The sequence below is a fragment of the Garra rufa genome, chromosome 7, assembly GCF_049309525.1.
Source record: "Garra rufa chromosome 7, GarRuf1.0, whole genome shotgun sequence".
NCBI lineage: Eukaryota > Metazoa > Chordata > Actinopteri > Cypriniformes > Cyprinidae > Garra > Garra rufa.
Window position 1 is genome coordinate 15,405,242 of NC_133367.1, and position 19,708 is coordinate 15,424,949.

General features: G+C 37.8%; 1 protein-coding gene across 1 annotated transcript in view; it reads left to right on the top strand.

Annotated features, from left to right (window-relative positions):
- The window catches only part of LOC141337967 (uncharacterized), a 117,558-nt gene that overhangs the window by 96,873 nt on the left and 977 nt on the right, over nt 1-19,708 (top strand). Inside the window, 5 exon segments of the mRNA XM_073843540.1 lie at nt 679-849; nt 2,986-3,159; nt 3,263-3,433; nt 12,005-12,178; nt 12,586-12,763. Coding sequence (XP_073699641.1) covers nt 679-849; nt 2,986-3,159; nt 3,263-3,433; nt 12,005-12,178; nt 12,586-12,763 — 868 coding nt within the window.

Sequence of the window (19,708 nt, forward strand, 5' to 3'; positions counted from 1 at the left end):
AAAGCTTTGGCTTCAGCTCTGAGATCAAACCCTTCACACCTGATAGAGCTGGATCTCACAGGAAATGATCCTGGACAATCAGGAGTGAAGGAACTAAGTGATTTACTACAGGATCCAAACTGTCAATTGAAGACACTGAGGTGAGACATGTTAATTATACAATATAAATCATATGCTGGTGAAATATTCAAATAAATGTTAAATAGAATAAGCTGCACAATTTGTTGTTGCATCAGAGTTACATTTCAAGGAAACAAACTCTCTACTGATTGAACCAAGTTTAATTGATTTGAATATTGCTTCATCATCTTCTCTGTAGGTTTTTGAGTCCAGCTGCAGATGAAGCCTGTCAGTATGCGACTGGAATTGTGGGTAAAAACCTGTTACTCCTAAGAGAACTGAATCTAAGTGGACGTGAACTAGGAGACACACTAGTGAATCAGATCGTGGCTCTGCTACAGGACAAACACTGTCAAATCAACACACTAATGTAAGTGATATTTTAATTTATTATTGTGCATTTAAAATATCTTGAAATTGAAAATTAAAATGAAATTAGGTGACCAAAACAGTAATTCTCAGTAGTCACTGAATATTGCATCAAGTACTTAGTTTTTTGTTTTGTTTTGTTTTGTTGTTTGTTTCTTTTTTTAAAACTCCTCATATTCCATATTTTAGGCTGTGTGATTGTGGTCTAACAGAGGAAAGCTGTTCAGCTCTTGCTACAGTTCTGAGATCAAACCCCAGTCTGAAAGAGCTCGACATGAGCAACAATAATCTGCAGGATTCAGGAGTGAAGAAACTCCAAAATGGATTAGAAAATAAAAACTGCACACTGGAGAAACTCAGGTGAGTTCAGTGAACCACTGATTTTATTACTAGCATTCTCTTTTGATAACTTAATTACTTGCTTAAAAAAACACCTGTTAAAGTAGTATGTTTTTTTCACCACTTAAAAGAGATAATAAAATGTATATATTTTTTATTTTAAAAGTCTTTTGATGTGTTATTAATTCAATAATATACTTGTTGCAACGGGGGGAAAAATAATAGAACTCATCAGCATTTTTATCAGTAAGAGGATTTCTAAGTGGGCTATTGACACAACATTTCCACCAGATGTAGCCATCAAGCCAAATATTGAATTCATACAAACAAATCAGAACATTTAAGTTGAGTCATAATAAAGTGAAATGACACAGGGAATAAGTATTGAATACATGAAGATAATAAGGTGCAAAATGACATAGAAATCCAGGAGATCACCTGAAATCTGTCAGTATTGAGCATAGATATGTTTATGTAGATGCCTCATTAGCGACTGTTTCTATGGGCCTTTATACGTAAACCGTCCGCCATTTTGCTGCGGTCCACTTGATGTCATTCACCCATAGATCTGTGTAAATCACCATAGTAATCACTGAATATTTGAAATATCACAGTCCTGCACAGCCGTTGGTCTGCTAACCTATAGTATGGTGAATGACGTCAAGTGGACCGCTGCGATATGGCGGACGCATCTATGTGCTTGGAGCAGTCCAATGGGGTATCTATATATGAGAGAGAAACCCTGCCCCCTATCAGTACTAATTGAAACAATGAAGTGGTTTCAAAGAAAGAAAATCAAATTGCTTGAATGGCCCAGTCAATCACCTCACCTACATCCCATAGAAAATCTATGAAGATAACTGAAGATCAGAGTTCCAGGCCCAAGGAACCTTCAAGATTTAAAGACCGTTTGTGTGGAAGAATGGGCCAGAATCACTCCTGAGCAATGCAGACTCTCTCGACGGTCTCTCCATACAAGAGGTGTCTAGAAGCTGTAATCACCAACAAAGGCTTTCTACAAAGTATTAAATAAAGTGTGTTCAATACTTATTCCCTGTGTCATTTCACTTTATTTATTATGACTCAACTTTGTATACTTAAATGTTCTGATTTCTTTGTATGAATTCAATATTTGGTTTGATGGCTACATTTGGTGGAAATTTTGTCAATAGTCCACTTAGAAATTCCCTTACTGATAAAAATGCTGATGTGTCACATACTTATTTTCCCCGCTATATATGTTTTTCTACTTCTGTATTGTATCATTTAATGTTCTGTTTTCGTTTATCAGTGTTGTTTTTCATCTTTCATTTCTCATCATTCGGTAATTAGTAGAGAACACAGAGCAGAACTTCTTATAGACCATTGTGTGCCCACAGATCATAAGTGTAACAGATTTAAACCATTGTTAAGAGAGTTTGTAAATGTAGTATTGATTTAATACAACAGTTTAGTAAACAAGAAATTTATATTAAGTGACGTTGACTGACTATAACTCTACTGCCTGATTTTACTCTTTTGTCAATGAAAATACTTCCAAATAAGTAACAGCTCAGCCGCTGTGCATCTCTAAAAGAAAAACAGTGGTGTTTCATTTATAAATGAAAATGCATTTTTGAACAAATCTAGTGATTCATGTTTATCGATTTATATCCATTTATTTATTGCCGCCACCTGCTGGCTGATGTAGTTTCAATGTAATGTTTAATTTGTTATTTAAAACATTTAATATTTCTATATTTATAATTTTATATTTAAAACATTTATCCCAACATTAATTTATGAATTTATTTACACTTATGCCACCTCTGAGCCTCATTAAATGTCTAAAAATGCACCTAAAAGCCACTTTTGTGTTCTTCTGTGCTACCTCTGTAGTACAAATTATTATTGATTTTTTTTAAATCACTTTGAGTTTTATCTTTTTTTATTTATTTTATCATAAGATGCTTTTTTTTTTTTCCCTTTTTTGCTTTAATACCTGTGTAATTCTTATTTACGTCTACACTATGTTTTTACTTTCTTCTGCACTGGAAGCTCCAGTTGCCAAGAAAATTCTTTGTGTATATAAACATTCTTGGCAGTAAAGTTTTTTTTTATTTATTATTATGATCATCTGATATATATTTTTTATAATTTAAAACTTCTCTTATCTAGACTCTCAGACTGCAGTATCACTGAAGAAGGTTATAAAGCTCTGTCTTCAGCTCTGAGATCAAACCCTTCACACCTGATAGAACTGGATCTCACAGGAAATGATCCTGGACAATCAGGAGTGAAGGAGCTCAATGATTTACTACAGGATCCAAACTGTCAACTGAAATTACTGAGGTGAGATGTGATGAAATAATACAACATAAATACAGCTGAAATTTTCATAATATGCTAATACTTCTTCATTGCTGCATAAGATGCTTTATTGTTTCTTCTGCAGGTTTTTGGGTCCTGCTGCAGATAAAGCCTGTCAGTATCTGAGAGGAATTGTGGGTAAAAACCCGTTACTCCTGAGACATCTGAATCTGAGTGAACGTGAACTAGGAGACACACGAGTGAATGAGATGGCTGCTCTGCTGCAGGATAAACACTGTAAACTCAATGCATTGACGTGAGTATTGTTAATTTGTTTAAAAAAAAAAATACATTACTTTAATTAGGGCTGCAACTAACAATTATTTTGTTAATTGATCAGTTGGTCAATTATATATATATATATTTTATTAATCGATTAGTTGGCTTGTTATGACTTGAGAAGGCTAAATTGATCTGTCTGCGGCTGGCCACTTGGTCACAGCACTACTTTACAGTTCATAACCTCCATAAATATGTGCACTATATGTTGTATTTTAAATCTAAATTTAACATTCAACGACATTTCAGCATAATGAATGTTTTTGCTCTGAGTATTAATTGTCTCCCTGTCTGTGTTCCAGTGTGCTCATTAAGTAAAGATTTATACTTAACATAGACTGTCAGAATGAACTTTTATGCATAAATGGAAATGCTTGTGTGAGTTTGTGACATTTACAGATAAGGATATGACCGTAAACTTAAAGTTTTCATGCTGAGGATCTGAACGGATCTGTCAAAGCTCCTCACAGAGCAAGCCATTATACTATTAGCTTAAAGTTTAAAATAAGGAATTTTCATTTTGGGATCACATAACTCTCCTGCTGCATCTCATTCTGTTTCCTACACTTTTTGTAGATGCAATTTGTCTATAGAAATGAGTCATTCAGTGCTGTAATTTGACGTGATTCTCTTAAGTTGTACTTGCACTGTGGGCAGACCAGATTAATCGATAATGAGAATCGTTGTCAACGATTTTCATTATCGATAATAATCGATTTTATCGATTAGTTGTTGCAGCCCTACTTTTAATAGTAATATTACAGTAGGTGATATTTCGTTAAAAAAATCACAATAATAAAAACGTTCTAATAATGATGACTTATTTTCACATATTATAAGCATATTATGTAATTATTTAAGTCATTTTAAGTATCGAATCGTTTGAAATAAAAAATATACAGGTATTTTTTCTACAACTGGTATACCGTGCATCCCTAATAAGTACACAATTCTAAAATTGCAAGGCTGTAATCGAAGAAACCACTGTTCTATGCAGGCACAGGGCTTAGAGCGGGGACTTCAGTGCTTTGTGGTCAGTGACTAACTCAAATTCTCTGCCATAAAGATGCAACCTTTCACATGCCTACATGAGTGACAGGGCCTCTATTTCTGTCTGGGAATATCTGCATACTAGCCTGGCTAATGCCAAACCACGTCATGATTTCGTCAAGATCCGTGGTCTGGGAACCACGAGGCGTGGTTTGCGAATGCCCAGAGCCGTTTATTGGGCGCTACAAATGTCTATTAAATGCGCCTGTGCGTAGCTCATAGCCAATCGTTTCAATCATACCAGATGACGTATACAGAGCGATGGTTTAACGCCAAAAGTTGCTCTTTTTTCAAAATAAACTTTAACTACTTAGAACACTATCTAATGCCGAGTTCAGACTGCACGATTTTCAAAGCAATCGCGTCACAGATGTTTTCACACTGCATGACTATCTGGGGTAGCATTCCGTCGCTGTTGTGTTCACACTGCACGATGGATCGGTGACAGAGGGTTTCACACTGCATGACTTTACAATAGGAAGAATCGCCGTCAACTTTGTCCCGGTCCGCAAACTACGTCTCACAACCAAACACACGCGAGAAGTGACATGGAAACAACGCGAGGTCAGACATGCAAGTTCTCACGTGAGACTGGTATTATTATAAAAAAATGGTAGCTGCAAGAAGCTTGTCATACAAATTGCATGTGCACTCATTTGCAGCGAAAAGAAGCCGAAACTATTCTTGTTGATATTGTGGTCTATACCTTCGTAACTCCTCCCCTAACTTCCCACTGGCCTGGATGTTGCTGTCTCATTGGCTGTAGGTAATCGCCGATGTGATTTTCAGTCAGATCACCTTTCACACGGCATGATTTTGAATCGCCGACAGGTCCAGATATTTAGCATGCCAAATATCTCACGGGTGTCGATTCTCTCAGATCGCGTCTTTGATAGTTCACACTGTGTGATTGTCACTCATGTGAACGAGCACCGATTTGCCTGTGATTTCGGGCATTTGTCGGCGATTTCTCAAAACCTGTCGGCGAGTCAAAATCGGGGCTAAAATCATGCAGTCTGAACTAGGCTTAAGGGGCTGTTCATATGTCGCGTCTTTTGCGCGTTCAAGTTCTTTATTTCAAATGTAGACGCGCGATATGTGCGCGCATAATGGAAGCGAGGCAGTTGCGACACGTTCGCATTTTCCATGCGCAAGCTACAGAGCGGTTTGGAAAGAAGAAAGTGACGCGCCTAGCGTTTTCCACGCGTTTTTAGGTGCGACATGTGAACGGCTGCATCGAATGATAACTTGCTGCCATGCTGGATCCATAGTTATAAACAAACTGCTTCGGTGAGTCGCATAGAAGGTGTCATCGTCTTGCTGCTCCCTCCCCGTTCTGTGATTGGTTCCCTATGTGAGGTGAAAATTTGGTCTATGGTTTCCAGGCTGCCTTGCAGCGTGAATAAAATCGCGCTGCGCACAAGGCAGCATGGGGAAACCCAGGCTATCTGCATACAGTCTGTTAGACAATGACTTGTGCAGCATATTGGCCTGTTTGCTCTTTCTTTTGTATCTTCTTTTGTATCTTGCATCCGCTATCACTTTTATCCAAATACATCTTTATCAAAATATGCTAATGTGCTTACTTTGGCTGGTGGTTCTTTCAGTGCACTGAATGATTATCTTTGTTCTGGTTCAAATTCAAAGCAAATCTCCTTTTTTTTTTTTTTTTTTTTTTTTTTTTTTTTTTTGTCAAGCATCACTGTTGTTCTGACAGCATTGCGCGAACTGCAACCTACCTGACCTAGGAAGCGTCTGACCTGTGATACTGTCTTTGGCTGTCTTGTATCCCTTACAGCTTGTACCCTCTGTTCTGTTGGACCAATTCCTTTCTCGGACAAAAGAATTTCCATGAATATTCGTTTGCTCATGTTCAACTGATACTTTATAGGATTTAGTGTCAATCCACATTCGCTCAGCTTTTCCAAGACCATATGTAGACATTTGTCGTGAGTTCCTTGATCACTGGCATGAACAGTAACATCACCGGAGATATTTTCTACACCCTCCGTTTTCCACTAGAGTGTTGGCAATCTTGTGATGGTATTGTTTGCTGGTGGAAAATACACTTGTATTTTGTTTATTTATTTAATGATGCATGCACCGCAAATGTAGTGATCTCTGTTGATTTAGGGCTGAGCTCCAGCTGGTGGTAGCCCCATTTTATGTCCAGCTTACTGAATATAGTTGAGCCATTGATGCCCATGGTTAGCCTATGTCATAGTTTTTAAATTTTCAAAAAGATAGAGAGACTTAAATTAAAAGAATTTATCTTTATTCTACCACATTAGATCATCTCTGCTTAAAAAAAAAAAAAAAAAAAAAAAAACATTTTATTTTAGCAGAGAGAACCCTTAGTCTATGTGCTTCAGTGCTGTGTGGGGAGGGGAAATTTTTGCCCAGTGCAGATGTGTAACAGCATGTCTTGAACATTTTAAGTAAATAAATTGTTACTTATGGGAACTATGTGTTGTACTATTCTACCAACAATTTAAACCTGGCAGCAAGCTCAGCTTTTTTGGTTGAAATCAAGTAAACATACTAGTATTTTTATATAAAGGAATACTGTTTGATTTTACAGTTGTTGATTACTCTTGTCAAAGTACCTTTAAGGCACGCTATTTCACTCAACGGCCATCTTCAAAATACTTTAGGGCAGCTATTTCTTTTTTTTATTCTATTTTATTTTTTTATTTATTGTGAATATTGAGTACAATCATAAACAATCACATAGCATATTTCAAGTTACGTACAATGCTCAGTGTAACCAAAGATTATCTTTACAATATGTGGATGTGCACAATTACACAGTATGTTTAAGCTATAAGTTATACTCATCCTTCGTTAAACTGTTTCATAGTATAATCAGTTTTCTTTTTTACAAAGAAAAATAATGTTGAAGAAAAGAAAAAGAAATAGAAAAAAGCAAAACTATACATCAAGTATACATCAAGGGTGAGAGCAAGTGTCCTAAATCAATTCCATACAAAATAACCTCAGATGACAGGTTATATGCATATTTGCAAACATGTACATATATGTACACACACACACACACACACACACACACACACACATACATCATATATATATATATATATATAAACTCAGCAAAAAAAGAAACGTCCTCTGACTTTCAACTGTTTTTACTTTCAGTAAACTTAATGTGTAAATATTTGTATGAACACTAAAAGAGTCAACACCATAAAATATAAAAAGAAAAAAAAAATGTTTCACAGACATCTTTGCACTCGGTCTATCATAAAGTGGCTGTATACTTCTAATTATAGTTTCATTAAAGCCAAATCTGTGTAGTACCTTACAGATATATGTCCAGCTAATGGAGTCAAAAGCTTTGTCAGCATCTAGACTTAAAATCATTGCTTTTAATTTATTGTTCCTAATATGATTCATAACATGCAATGTGCGTCTAATATTATCTTGTGTTTGCCGCTGACAGATGAAGCCTGACTGGTCTTGGTTTATTAGGTTGGGCATGATTTCTTCCATTCTTCTGGCCATAATCGATGTAAACAATCTATAATCAACATTTAATACAGACAAAGGTCTATACGATCCACATTGTAGCTTATCTTGTCCTTCTTTTGGTATAATATATATATATATATATATATATATTGGACCAAGATGGGTATTATTTCCTTTTGGAATGCTCTATACCACTCCCCAGTAAATCCACCAGGTCCTGGGCGTTTATTAGACTTTAATTTATTAATAGCCTTTTTCACTTCATTTGCTGTTATTTCTGCTCTCAGTAATTTATTCTGCTCATCAGTAAGGGTCGGTAATTCCAATTTGTCTAAAAAAAATAAATAAAAATCAGTCTCATTTCTATTATCAGGCATTTTAGAATACAACTTTTTATAAAGAGTTTCAAACACATCTTGAATATTTGTATAACTCCTCTTGTTGAATTTTCTTTTTACGTGAGGCAAATGCTATAATTTTGCCTCTTAATACTGCTTAAGCAGCATCCCACAGTATTGGAGGTGTGACCTCTACATTATCAGAATTTTCCAATTTAGGAGTGAATCTCATTTTCAATATATATTTTAAATGAAGGGTTATTAAGAAGGTTCAAATTAAATTTCCACAAGGTATCCCTAAATTTATTATCTAGTTTCACTTTTAGGTAAACTGGGGCATGATCACTGATATCTATTGTTCCAATATCACAGCTTTTTACTGTAGTCCTATCTCTGTTAAACATAAGATAATAATCAATCCTGGTCTAGACATTATGTGGGGGAGAGAAATGTGTATAATCCTTAGTATCTGGGTAAAGGTCTCTCAATATATCAATTATGCCAATATCATTCATCAATGCATTAATTTTCCTATGGATGGGTTTAGGAGTTGTTGCTTTCTTGTTTGTAGAGTCTAATTCAGGCTGTAGATGTAGAGGCCATAATTTGAAAAATCTTTTGAAAAAAAAAATTTAATTACTACTGGGTGGGGCATAAATATTAAATAAAGTGACATGTTCCATTTAATATTCCATGGACAAAAATAAATTGACCTTCTTTATCAACATATTCATATTAGAAAAAATATTTAGTGTATTTATTTATTGTGAACAATGATCCATTGTTACATATCTGTGCATTGCAAAAGTATGTGAATCTCTAGGTTTAGCAGTTAATTTAAAGGTGAAATGCGAGTCTATCTGTTCAGAGGTTTTTCAACCAATGCATTAACTGTCAGGTGTCACTGCGTTCCCTGTTTTATTTGAACAACAGGGATCTATCATAGTGTGATCATGTTTTTGGAACTGTATCATTGCATGAACAAAGGAGATCTCTGAGAACCTCAGAAAAAGAGTTGATATTGCTCATCAGGCTAATAAATGTTACAAAGCCTTTCTCTAAAGAGTTTTGGCTCCACAAATCCAGTCAGACAGAAATTCACAGATATGTAACACTGGATCATTTTTCTCAATAAATTCTTGGAAAAGAAAATATTTTTGTTTCGTTTATTTGACTGAGTTCTCTTTATCTACTTTCAGGAAAATCTGATGATGTGTTAGGTCATATTCATGCAGAAAATTATAAAGGGTTCACAAACTTTCAAGCAGCACTGTATATTCACTTACACTGTATGGACAATCCAATATCAGAATAGTGTTTGTTTGTTTCTGTTTCCCAAAAACAAGCAAGCCACAAACTTGATTAAATGAGAAACATTATTTTAGGGGGAACTATTCCTTTAACCACATACTAATCATATCATGAATGTCTAATATGATATACTTACCAAGCAGGATCGAACGAGAAGTCACAGGCAGGTTACCCGTCTTTTCAAGATGAGCAGGAGTGGCAGACATCTATTGGTAAAGATAATAATTTTATATAACTGACATTATCTACAAATAAATAAAAATAAAATACATTAAAATATTTATAAATCTTTGCCCATGCAATGCAAAGAAGCGAATGGGGACCAAACCTTTAAACACCAAAAAAAAAAAAAAAACATAAATGAAGAATAAAGGTAATTCATATGGTTCGAGTGATTTAGCTATCCTTTTGATGCGATTCCATTGGTTTGGGGTTAGAACAGCTCAAACTGTAACATTTCTCAGCATACATTAATTTCTAGGCATAATCATTAATCTAACCTTGATTACACTTCTTTGCAAGGTTCTCCCAAGGTAGATTCTAGGTAGAAATTTCTAGAAGCACAGTGAAAAATTTGTTACATTTGATCTGTTTTCACCCAGAACCATTTGGATCGCTTTATAAAACTGATTAAATCACTTTTGCATGCACTTAATTGTGCCTTTATATCTTTAGGAGCTTGAAGCTCCCCAAGTGCTTGCCTTAAATGGACAAACAGACATAATATCTCCATTACAATATCTTTATTTTTGCTTAGGTATGCTGCAACGAAACACAATATTTGAAACATTGCAGTGCAAGACGTCTTGGCATGCCGCTAATATATCTGCGATCAAGCCAGCAGCAGTTTGAATAAGCACGTTCACAGTAATCAAACAAGTATTATGAATTTTGTTCAGACGTCACTTACCTTTTACCGACTTAAATAATGAAAGCTGTGCCCATTTCATAAACTTAACACAGGCATTTAACTCACAAGCGTGGATTATGTCTGTAACTCTTCTCGATTATTAAACATGTTAACATGATTATAATTAAAATTACTAAGGCCTCATTAAATCTTCCAAATGTTTATTTAGAAGTACTTAGTAACGGAGTCGACACGCAATCCAAAATGATTTTCACTGCACATGTTAAAAGTATAACCAGGCTGGATGAAATTTAAATTTCTTACCTGTGTGTGTGATGTGAGGACAATCCCTAAAAATCACTTGCTCTCTCAGTTAACGTTACCGCTTTGCCTGAATAAAACACACAGATGAATCGTGTGATTTAAATAAAAAAGCTCCATTAGATGTAAGATGTAATATAAAGTTAATCGGTAATTTCAGTCACAGATAAAGCTGCAAATTTACCTCATGCGGATAATCCAAGATGTCGTCTTGAAGTTGTGCCCGTGGAAAAAAATATGTTATAATACTGTTAAATTACAACGCTGTACTGTTGTTGGGCGACCACACAACCTGAAGTGAACAAGTTTTCCCATAATGTATTGTAAAAAACAGCAGTTTACTGCTATTACATGAAAACAGCATTTTGCTGTTAAATTTCCATGTAAATTTACAGGAATTTTTTACAGCGTGGAGAACAATATACAAACAAATAATGAAAACCCTAAGAATCTGACAAACATATTGAACTTCCAAGATAGGGGTCTCACACAAAGGACCCTGAAACAAGCTAGTGGTGACATCTAGCCTAGGGGATGGGGGGGGATGCCTTTGCTTCCACCGTGGTGATCAGGTCCCCCAGTTCATTGTCTTTACATGAGATAGGAAAAAACATAACTCACATGTCCGACGTAGTGTGCTTTCATAGAACAAGTGAATAATCTCCAGCATTTGTAGATGGCATAACGTTAGGTAGACTTCAGATATCTTCTGTATGCCTGGAGACGATCTCTGATGTCTGTCGATCTCAGGGTCTTTTTAGGTCTTGTCTTCCGTTGTGCCCCAGTCTCCCAAGACGTGGGTTCCAGTTTTTCCATTAGTGATTGAGTCAGCTGTGTTTTCTCCACATGGAACCCTCTTTTCACCATATCCAGATACGCATCTTCAGCTGTGTGATAGATGTGAGTCCTGTCCTCATAGAACACGTGTAGTCTTGTCTTTCAGCGCTTTTTTCACTCCCGAAAATACTGTTTCTATAGCAAGCGGAGCTTCTAATGGCAGCTGCAGTGACATTGTGATGTTGACTTTAAAATATGAGAGAGTTTCTCTTTTATTGAGAATGCTGGACTCTTCCACCATACTGAGTTTTGCACATTTTCCCATTTATAAGTAGGAGTGCACCTCCTTTGTATGTCTAAAGTTTTTTTTTTTTCTTATACTTTCTTTTTTTCTCCCTCTTTGCCATTGCAGGTTAAGCCATTGCAATCTGACAGATGAAGGTTGTTCTGCTCTGACTTCAGCTCTGAAAACAAACCCATCACACCTGAGAGAACTGAATCTGAGCCAGAATAAACTAGGAGACTCTGGTGTGAAAAGCCTCAGTGAACTACTGATGAACCCACAATTCAAGCTGGAAAAAATTCAGTTAGTTCCATTATACTGTACAGCAGTTATAGTTTATGTATCCACTTTAAAACAAACAGTGCTGAAGTTACAATGTTTATAGATGTGCATTTTTTGTTTTCTCTGTATTGGTCACACTGTTTTTTGTTTTTGTATTTTTCTAGCAAGTAATTTTTATTTTTAAGCATTTGACCCAAATGTTCTAATTGTGTACATGCAGAGATCTGTTTTATAGCTTAGAATAAAGAGGGGAGACATTATATAAATTAGTTAAAAAATGAAAGAAAAGAATCTGCATCTTTCAGCATATAGAGTTGGTGTGACTGGGTTTTGAAATAGACAGTTTGAAACTGAATGACTACTGTAGCTTTTATATATAGATGATCATCATATGTCTGATTCATTATCTTTTGTCTTTTCGTTTCCAGTCTGTTTGATTGCAGTATTACAGAGAAACAGTGTCTCATCCTGACTTCAGCTCTGAAATCAAACCCATCACACCTGAGAGAACTGAACCTGAGCTGGAATGAACTAGGAGACTCTGGAGTAAAAAACCTCAGTGATCTACTGATGAACCCACAATGCAAGCTGGAGAAACTAGAGTTTGTATCATTGTCACAGTGTGATTTAAAGTATTATTATTATTATTATTATTATTATTATTTGTTACGGCCGAAAAATGGCCAGGGGGGACCGCAACAGAAATTAAATGGTTGGTGGTGATTGACAGTGCGACGGCAGAGAGCTCACGCGTCTCCAAACCCAGAACAGCTACAAAAAGAACCCACATCGACTACGGCCACTATCCGTAAAAGAGAAGTTTTATTTACAAATTTCAAAACAAAGAAAACATTAACAGAAGGGTGTTGACTTCAAAAGGGGGCAAGGCCAAAATAACAAACATAACAGCACTACCTATTTTATAAATCAACTACATAACCTCAAAAGAAAAGAAAACAAAATACAGCAGACTAAGCTAACTCCCTAACTAATATAACCAAGAGAAAATATGTTCTTGAAAACAAAATGGCACCCACCTTCCTACTAAACCCCAAACATAACTAAATTACAATATTTACAAAGAAAAAGACACTTCCCTTTCAAAAAAAAGGTCTCAATCCTAGATGTTATCAGAGAGACAATAAGCAAGGATACTATCTTAACCATCTCAACATAGTCAAGAAAGTGGGGGGGGGAACACCAAGATAAGATTCCACAAAATCTTTCAGGAGGAGAGGACAAGATCTCAGCCACCGCACACATCCAGCCACCACCAACTGCTGGGCTGAAGGAAGCTGTAGTTTAAATACTCTCTCTCCTCTCCCATCACCCAATCACAGTGAAGCTCTAATCAAGCACAGGTGGGGACACTGATTCTACAGGGAGAGAGAGAGAAAAAATGAGACAAAGAAAAGCCCAAACAAATAATTAGGGCATACCCAGAAACCTTACGGCTCTGGACGTAACACCCCCACCACTAAAGATTATAACCACCTACTGGTTATAAGCTAACATACAAACATTACAACACACATTAACTATCCAAAGAATGAACTCTAGACAGGGCATCAGCAAGGATGTTGTCAGCCCCTTTCTTGTGACGGATGTCCAGATGGTATTCTTGCACAATCAATGACCAACGCATTAATCGTTGGTTAGTGTTAGACATGCGATTCAGAAACACTAGTGGATTGTGATCAGTGTACACCAAAATTGGGCTACCACTTCCACCCAGGTAGACTTCAAAATGTTGGAGGGCTAACAACAGAGCTAGAGCTTCTTTTTCGATTACACTATAATTTTGCTGACATTTGCTGAATTTTTTGGAGAAAAAAGATACAGGGTGGTCGATTCCAACTTCATCCTCTTGTATTAAGACGGCACCGGCTCCGGTAGCGCTGGCGTCAACCTGCAGTTTGAATTGTCGAGAGAAATCTGGGGCGGAGAGGACAGGTGCTGTGCAGAGGAGATCTTTTGCAGCATTAAATGCTTCCATGCACTCTGGAGTCCACACAAACTTCCTAGAAGTACTCAAAAGATCAGTGAGAGGAGAAACAATAGCAGCAAAATTCTTACAAAAACTTCTGTAATAGCCACTCATCCCTAAAAAACGGCGCAAAGCGCGTTTGTTAGTAGGTGTGGGGAACTCAACAATAGCCACTATCTTGGCTTCAACAGGCCTCACTTGCCCTTGACCAACACGTTTTCCAAGATAGGTTACAGTAGCTTTCGCAAATTCACACTTAGCCAAATTGAGTGTCAGATTAGCCTCGGTTAATCTGTCAAAAATCACAGTTAATTGGTTAAGATGTTCTTCCCAAGTGTTTGAAAAGACAACGACATCATCCAAGTATACTTCAGTATTAGTCACACCCGACAATACCCGATTCATAAGTCTTTGAAAACAAGCGGGAGCATTGCGCATGCCAAAAGCCATAACAGAATACTGTAGTAAAGAGTCTGGAGTAACAAAAGCAGAGATGACAGATGCACGAGAAGTCAATGGCACTTGCCAGTAACCTTTGAGAAGATCTAATTTGGTAACATAGTTAGCTGCGCCAACCTTGTCCACGCAATCCTCCATTCTTGGTAGAGGAAAAGAGTCTGGCTTGGTAACTGCATTGACCTTACGATAGTCAGTACAGAATCTGTAAGTGGAGTCAGACTTTGGCACAAGGATACAGGGTGAGCTCCATGGGCTTTGACTAGGAATGGCTAAACCATGTTTTAATAAATAAGTTACCTCAGATCTCATAGCGTCTCGTTTCTGTGGGTTTACTCTATACGGATGTTGTTTAATTGGCGGGCTATCTCCAACATCAATATCATGGCTCAATACAGTTGTCTGGGAAGGAATATCTGAAAACAAATTGGGAAACTTGGAAATTAAGTTGCTAATAGCTTCACTCTGTTCTTCTGGTAAATGTGACAGATGTAATGTCAGATCCCTTAGAATAGCTGAATTCTGCAAGTATGCACTCAAAGTTTGGGCCTCTTTAACCACCAGCCCATCATCCTCAGGAGACTCAGTATTTAGAAGTGCTACCGACACCGGTTTAAGAACAGAAATATCAGAAGTTACATCTCGTGCAATATATGACTTCAGCATATTTACATGACACACTCTAGTCTTACGACGCCGGTCAGGAGTGCCAACAACATAATTAGTATCACTGAGTTTACTCTCAATCATGTAGGGGCCAACAAATTTAGCCTGCAAGGCTGTTCCAGGCACAGGAAGTAGAATTAATACCCGATCACCAGGCCGAAACTCACGAGTTACACTTTTGCGATCAAAGTAAGTCTTCATCTTAGCTTGGGTCTCTGCCAGATGAGTCTGAGCTAACTGACAAGCTTGGTGAAGACGTTCTTTAACAGAAGTCACATACTCATGTACAGGTATCGATGTAGAACTCTGTGAGAGCAATTGCTCACTCAGTAACCGAAGTGGACCTCTCACCGTATGGCCAAAAACTAATTCTGCAGGACTGAATCCGATTGACTCCTGAACACTCCCTCTGATTGCAAACATTAACAGAGGTACACCCTCAACCCAGTCTCTACCAGATTCGGTGCAGAATTTACGCAACATCGACTTGAGAGTCTGGTGAAATCTCTCCAAGCAACCCTGGGATTCTGGATGATATGGACTAGCTAACTGATGTTGAATTCCTAATTCACTCAGCATTTGTGTGAACAGCTTGGAAGTGAAATTAGAACCCTGATCTGATTGGATTACCTTCGGCAGGCCAAAAACTGAGCAAAACCGAATAATCTCTTGCACCACTTTTTTTGCTTTTATGGTGCGAAGAGGAATGGCCTCGGGATAGCGTGTTGCAGTACACATGATAGTCAAAATGTACTGATGACCAGATTTGGATTTAGGTAACGGCCCTACGCAATCTACAATCAGTCTGTCAAACGGGTCATGGATAATGGGAATTGGTTTCAAAGGAGCTACAGGAATTATCTGATTAGGTTTTCCCACTAACTGGCAAGTATGACAGGAGCGGACATGGGTAGACACATCCGACTTCAACCCAGGCCAAAAGAAGTACCGCATGATACGATGAAATGTTTTTGTTACCCCTAGATGTCCTGACAGCACATTGTCATGAGCTAACTGCAATACATGGGGTCGGTAAACAGCAGGCAGTACAATCTGGTGTACCTCTTGCCACTTCGCACTATAGTGCAGAGGTTTCCATGTGCGCATTAAAATTCCATCATCCCAAAAATATGCTATCCTAGGTTTGGGTACTTGAGTGATATCCACAACGGCATCTCTACAAGTAGCCAAAGAAGGATCAGAATTTTGAGCCTCAGCCAAGTCTGACCTACCTACTTTAGAAGTGAAATTGAATAACATAGGCGATTCAGTCTCTTCTGATACAGCTTTAGGTTTAACTCTCTTTACCTTCTTAGGTTGAGAAAACAGAACAGTATCAGAAAGATTGGGAACATCTCCAAATTTCTGAGCCTGGGCACGAGTTACAGCGCAAACAGGAAATATGGAGGACAACTGAATGTCAGGCTCAACAATCTCGATCGAAGACGGTTCATGAACAACAATAGGACGAGGAAAAACCTGGCCACCCGCTAGATCATTTCCTAAGATGAGATCAACACCATCTACTGGTAACCGTGAACATATCCCTAATGTAACAAGTCCAGTGACAAGATCCGACTTCAAATATACACGATGCAGGGGAACATTAACACAGCCCATGCCAAACCCACGAACTAACACATCAGTGTCCGTATATGATTCAGCAGAGAAAGGAAGCATTTCTCTCAAAACAAATGAATGAGAGGCGCCCGTATCTCTAAGAATCCGGATCTGTCTTTCCTCTGACTCAGACGAAAGAGAGACAGTGCCGGTGAAAATGAATGGCCGATACGTAGTAGAAGTGATGTCATTCATCTTCGGAAGTATTTGCATAAGGGCTACACTTTTAGACTTAGCAGCAGCACTTTTCTGCTTCCACGCTTTACATTCCGAAATTAAGTGATTAGGATCAAGACAGAAAAAACATGCTCGATTGTCCTTTGTGCGCTTAGGACTAGATCTACGGCGTGAACCATGTTCTTGTTGTCCCATTTTAACAGAAGAGATAGGCGATCGAATAACTTCAGAATTTCCTGCAATAAAAGTCTGTTTTTTTGAAAAACGAGTGGTAGAGAAAACGCTTCTGTGTGTCAAGACAAATTCATCAGCTGCAACAGCAGCATCCGTTAACACTTGAACTTTTTGTTCGTTAAGATACACGACAACGTTTTCGGGCACACAGGCTTTGAAATCTTCCAGCAAAATCAGCTCCTGAAGCTGCTCAAGAGTGGAGATTCCACTGGAACTACACCACTTATCAAACTGTGCTTTCTTCTCTCTGGCAAATTCCACATATGTCTGACTGGCTGCTTTCACATGAGAGCGAAATTTTTGGCGATAAGCCTCCGGTACTAACTCGTATGCTCGTAAAACTGCAGCCTTAACTACATCGTAATCTAACGCTTGCTCAATTGGTAATGCGGCAGAGACCTCTTGTGCCTTCCCCACAAAATTACTTTGCAAGAGAAGCGCCCACATATCTTTAGGCCATTTCAACTTAGCAGCTATACGTTCAAATGCCGTAAAATATGAGTCAACTTCAGTTTCACGAAATGGTGGAACCAAACGAATAAATTTACTCACGTCAAAATCAGGAGAGCACTCAAACGAGGAATCAGAGGAGTTAACTTTCGGGTTGAGAGCAGAAACAGCGTCTGTGACTTTCACAGGTGAAGTAGATATTGGGCTGGAACGAAGCAATGGAGTGGATCCGCGCAGCTTTAAAGCTTCCAGCTCAAGCTTACGCACCTCAATATCTCGTGCTTTCTCCGCCTCTACCATACGCAGCTTAATTCGCTGAGCTTCACATTCTTCCCGCTTCAACTGCAGTTCTAGCTCTTTTAACTTAAGAGCTATCATGGGCTCAGAACAAGGATTCGTGGCTTCTATGTTAAAATCAAAGCCCGAAACTGCAGCCTTCGCCACAGCCTCCGACTCCGTTTCAACAACAGCCTCCTCGTCAGACGGCAGCACGCCAGTTTTAACTAACTCCCCAAACAGCTCCTCCTTGATTACCTGTTTAGTCGCATCTCTAGCAATATTAACGTGAAAAAAATCTGCAATCTCAATTAAATCTTTTTTTCTACAGCGATCAAACACTTCCAGCGAAGGGCATAATGCAAACGACGTTAGATCAAAATCCATGTCGCACTACATAATATTCCTCCCTTATCAAAAGTGAAACAGCCAGGCAAACATTGAATGTGTAATGCGAAAGAAAGAAAGCACTTACCTCAAACAGTTGTCAGGCGACGAAGTAGACACATTTCAATTAAAAAGATGCACAAGCGAATTCTTTTTACGTGCTTAAAAATAATGAATGAATACGAACGAGCCTTCACTACCACTTACTATTACGGCTCAAAACGCAATTCACAAGGGCTAAGGCACGGACGAGCCCCCAAATTTCTGTTACGGCCGAAAAATGTCCAGGGGGGACCGCAACAGAAATTAAATGGTTGGTGGTGATTGACAGTGCGACGGCAGAGAGCTCACGCGTCTCCAAACCCAGAACAGCTACAAAAAGAACCCACATCGACTACGGCCACTATCCGTAAAAGAGAAGTTTTATTTACAAATTTCAAAACAAAGAAAACATTAACAGAAGGGTGTTGACTTCAAAAGGGGGCAAGGCCAAAATAACAAACATAACAGCACTACCTATTTTATAAATCAACTACATAACCTCAAAAGAAAAGAAAACAAAATACAGCAGACTAAGCTAACTCCCTAACTAATATAACCAAGAGAAAATATGTTCTTGAAAACAAAATGGCACCCACCTTCCTACTAAACCCCAAACATAACTAAATTACAATATTTACAAAGAAAAAGACACTTCCCTTTCAAAAAAAAGGTCTCAATCCTAGATGTTATCAGAGAGACAATAAGCAAGGATACTATCTTAACCATCTCAACATAGTCAAGAAAGTGGGGGGGAGAACACCAAGATAAGATTCCACAAAATCTTTCAGGAGGAGAGGACAAGATCTCAGCCACCGCACACATCCAGCCACCACCAACTGCTGGGCTGAAGGAAGCTGTAGTTTAAATACTCTCTCTCCTCTCCCATCACCCAATCACAGTGAAGCTCTAATCAAGCACAGGTGGGGACACTGATTCTACAGGGAGAGAGAGAGAAAAAAATGAGACAAAGAAAAGCCCAAACAAATAATTAGGGCATACCCAGAAACCTTACGGCTCTGGACGTAACATATTATTATTATTATTATTATTATTATTATTATTATTATTATTGTTATTGTTATTGTTATTATTATTACTATAAAACACACACACACACACACACACACACACACACACACACACACTGTATATGTGCATATATATACATATATACAGTGTGTGTGTGTGTGTGTGTGTGTGTGTGTGTGTGTGTGTGTGTGTGTGTATATATATATATATAATTGTATACTGTATAT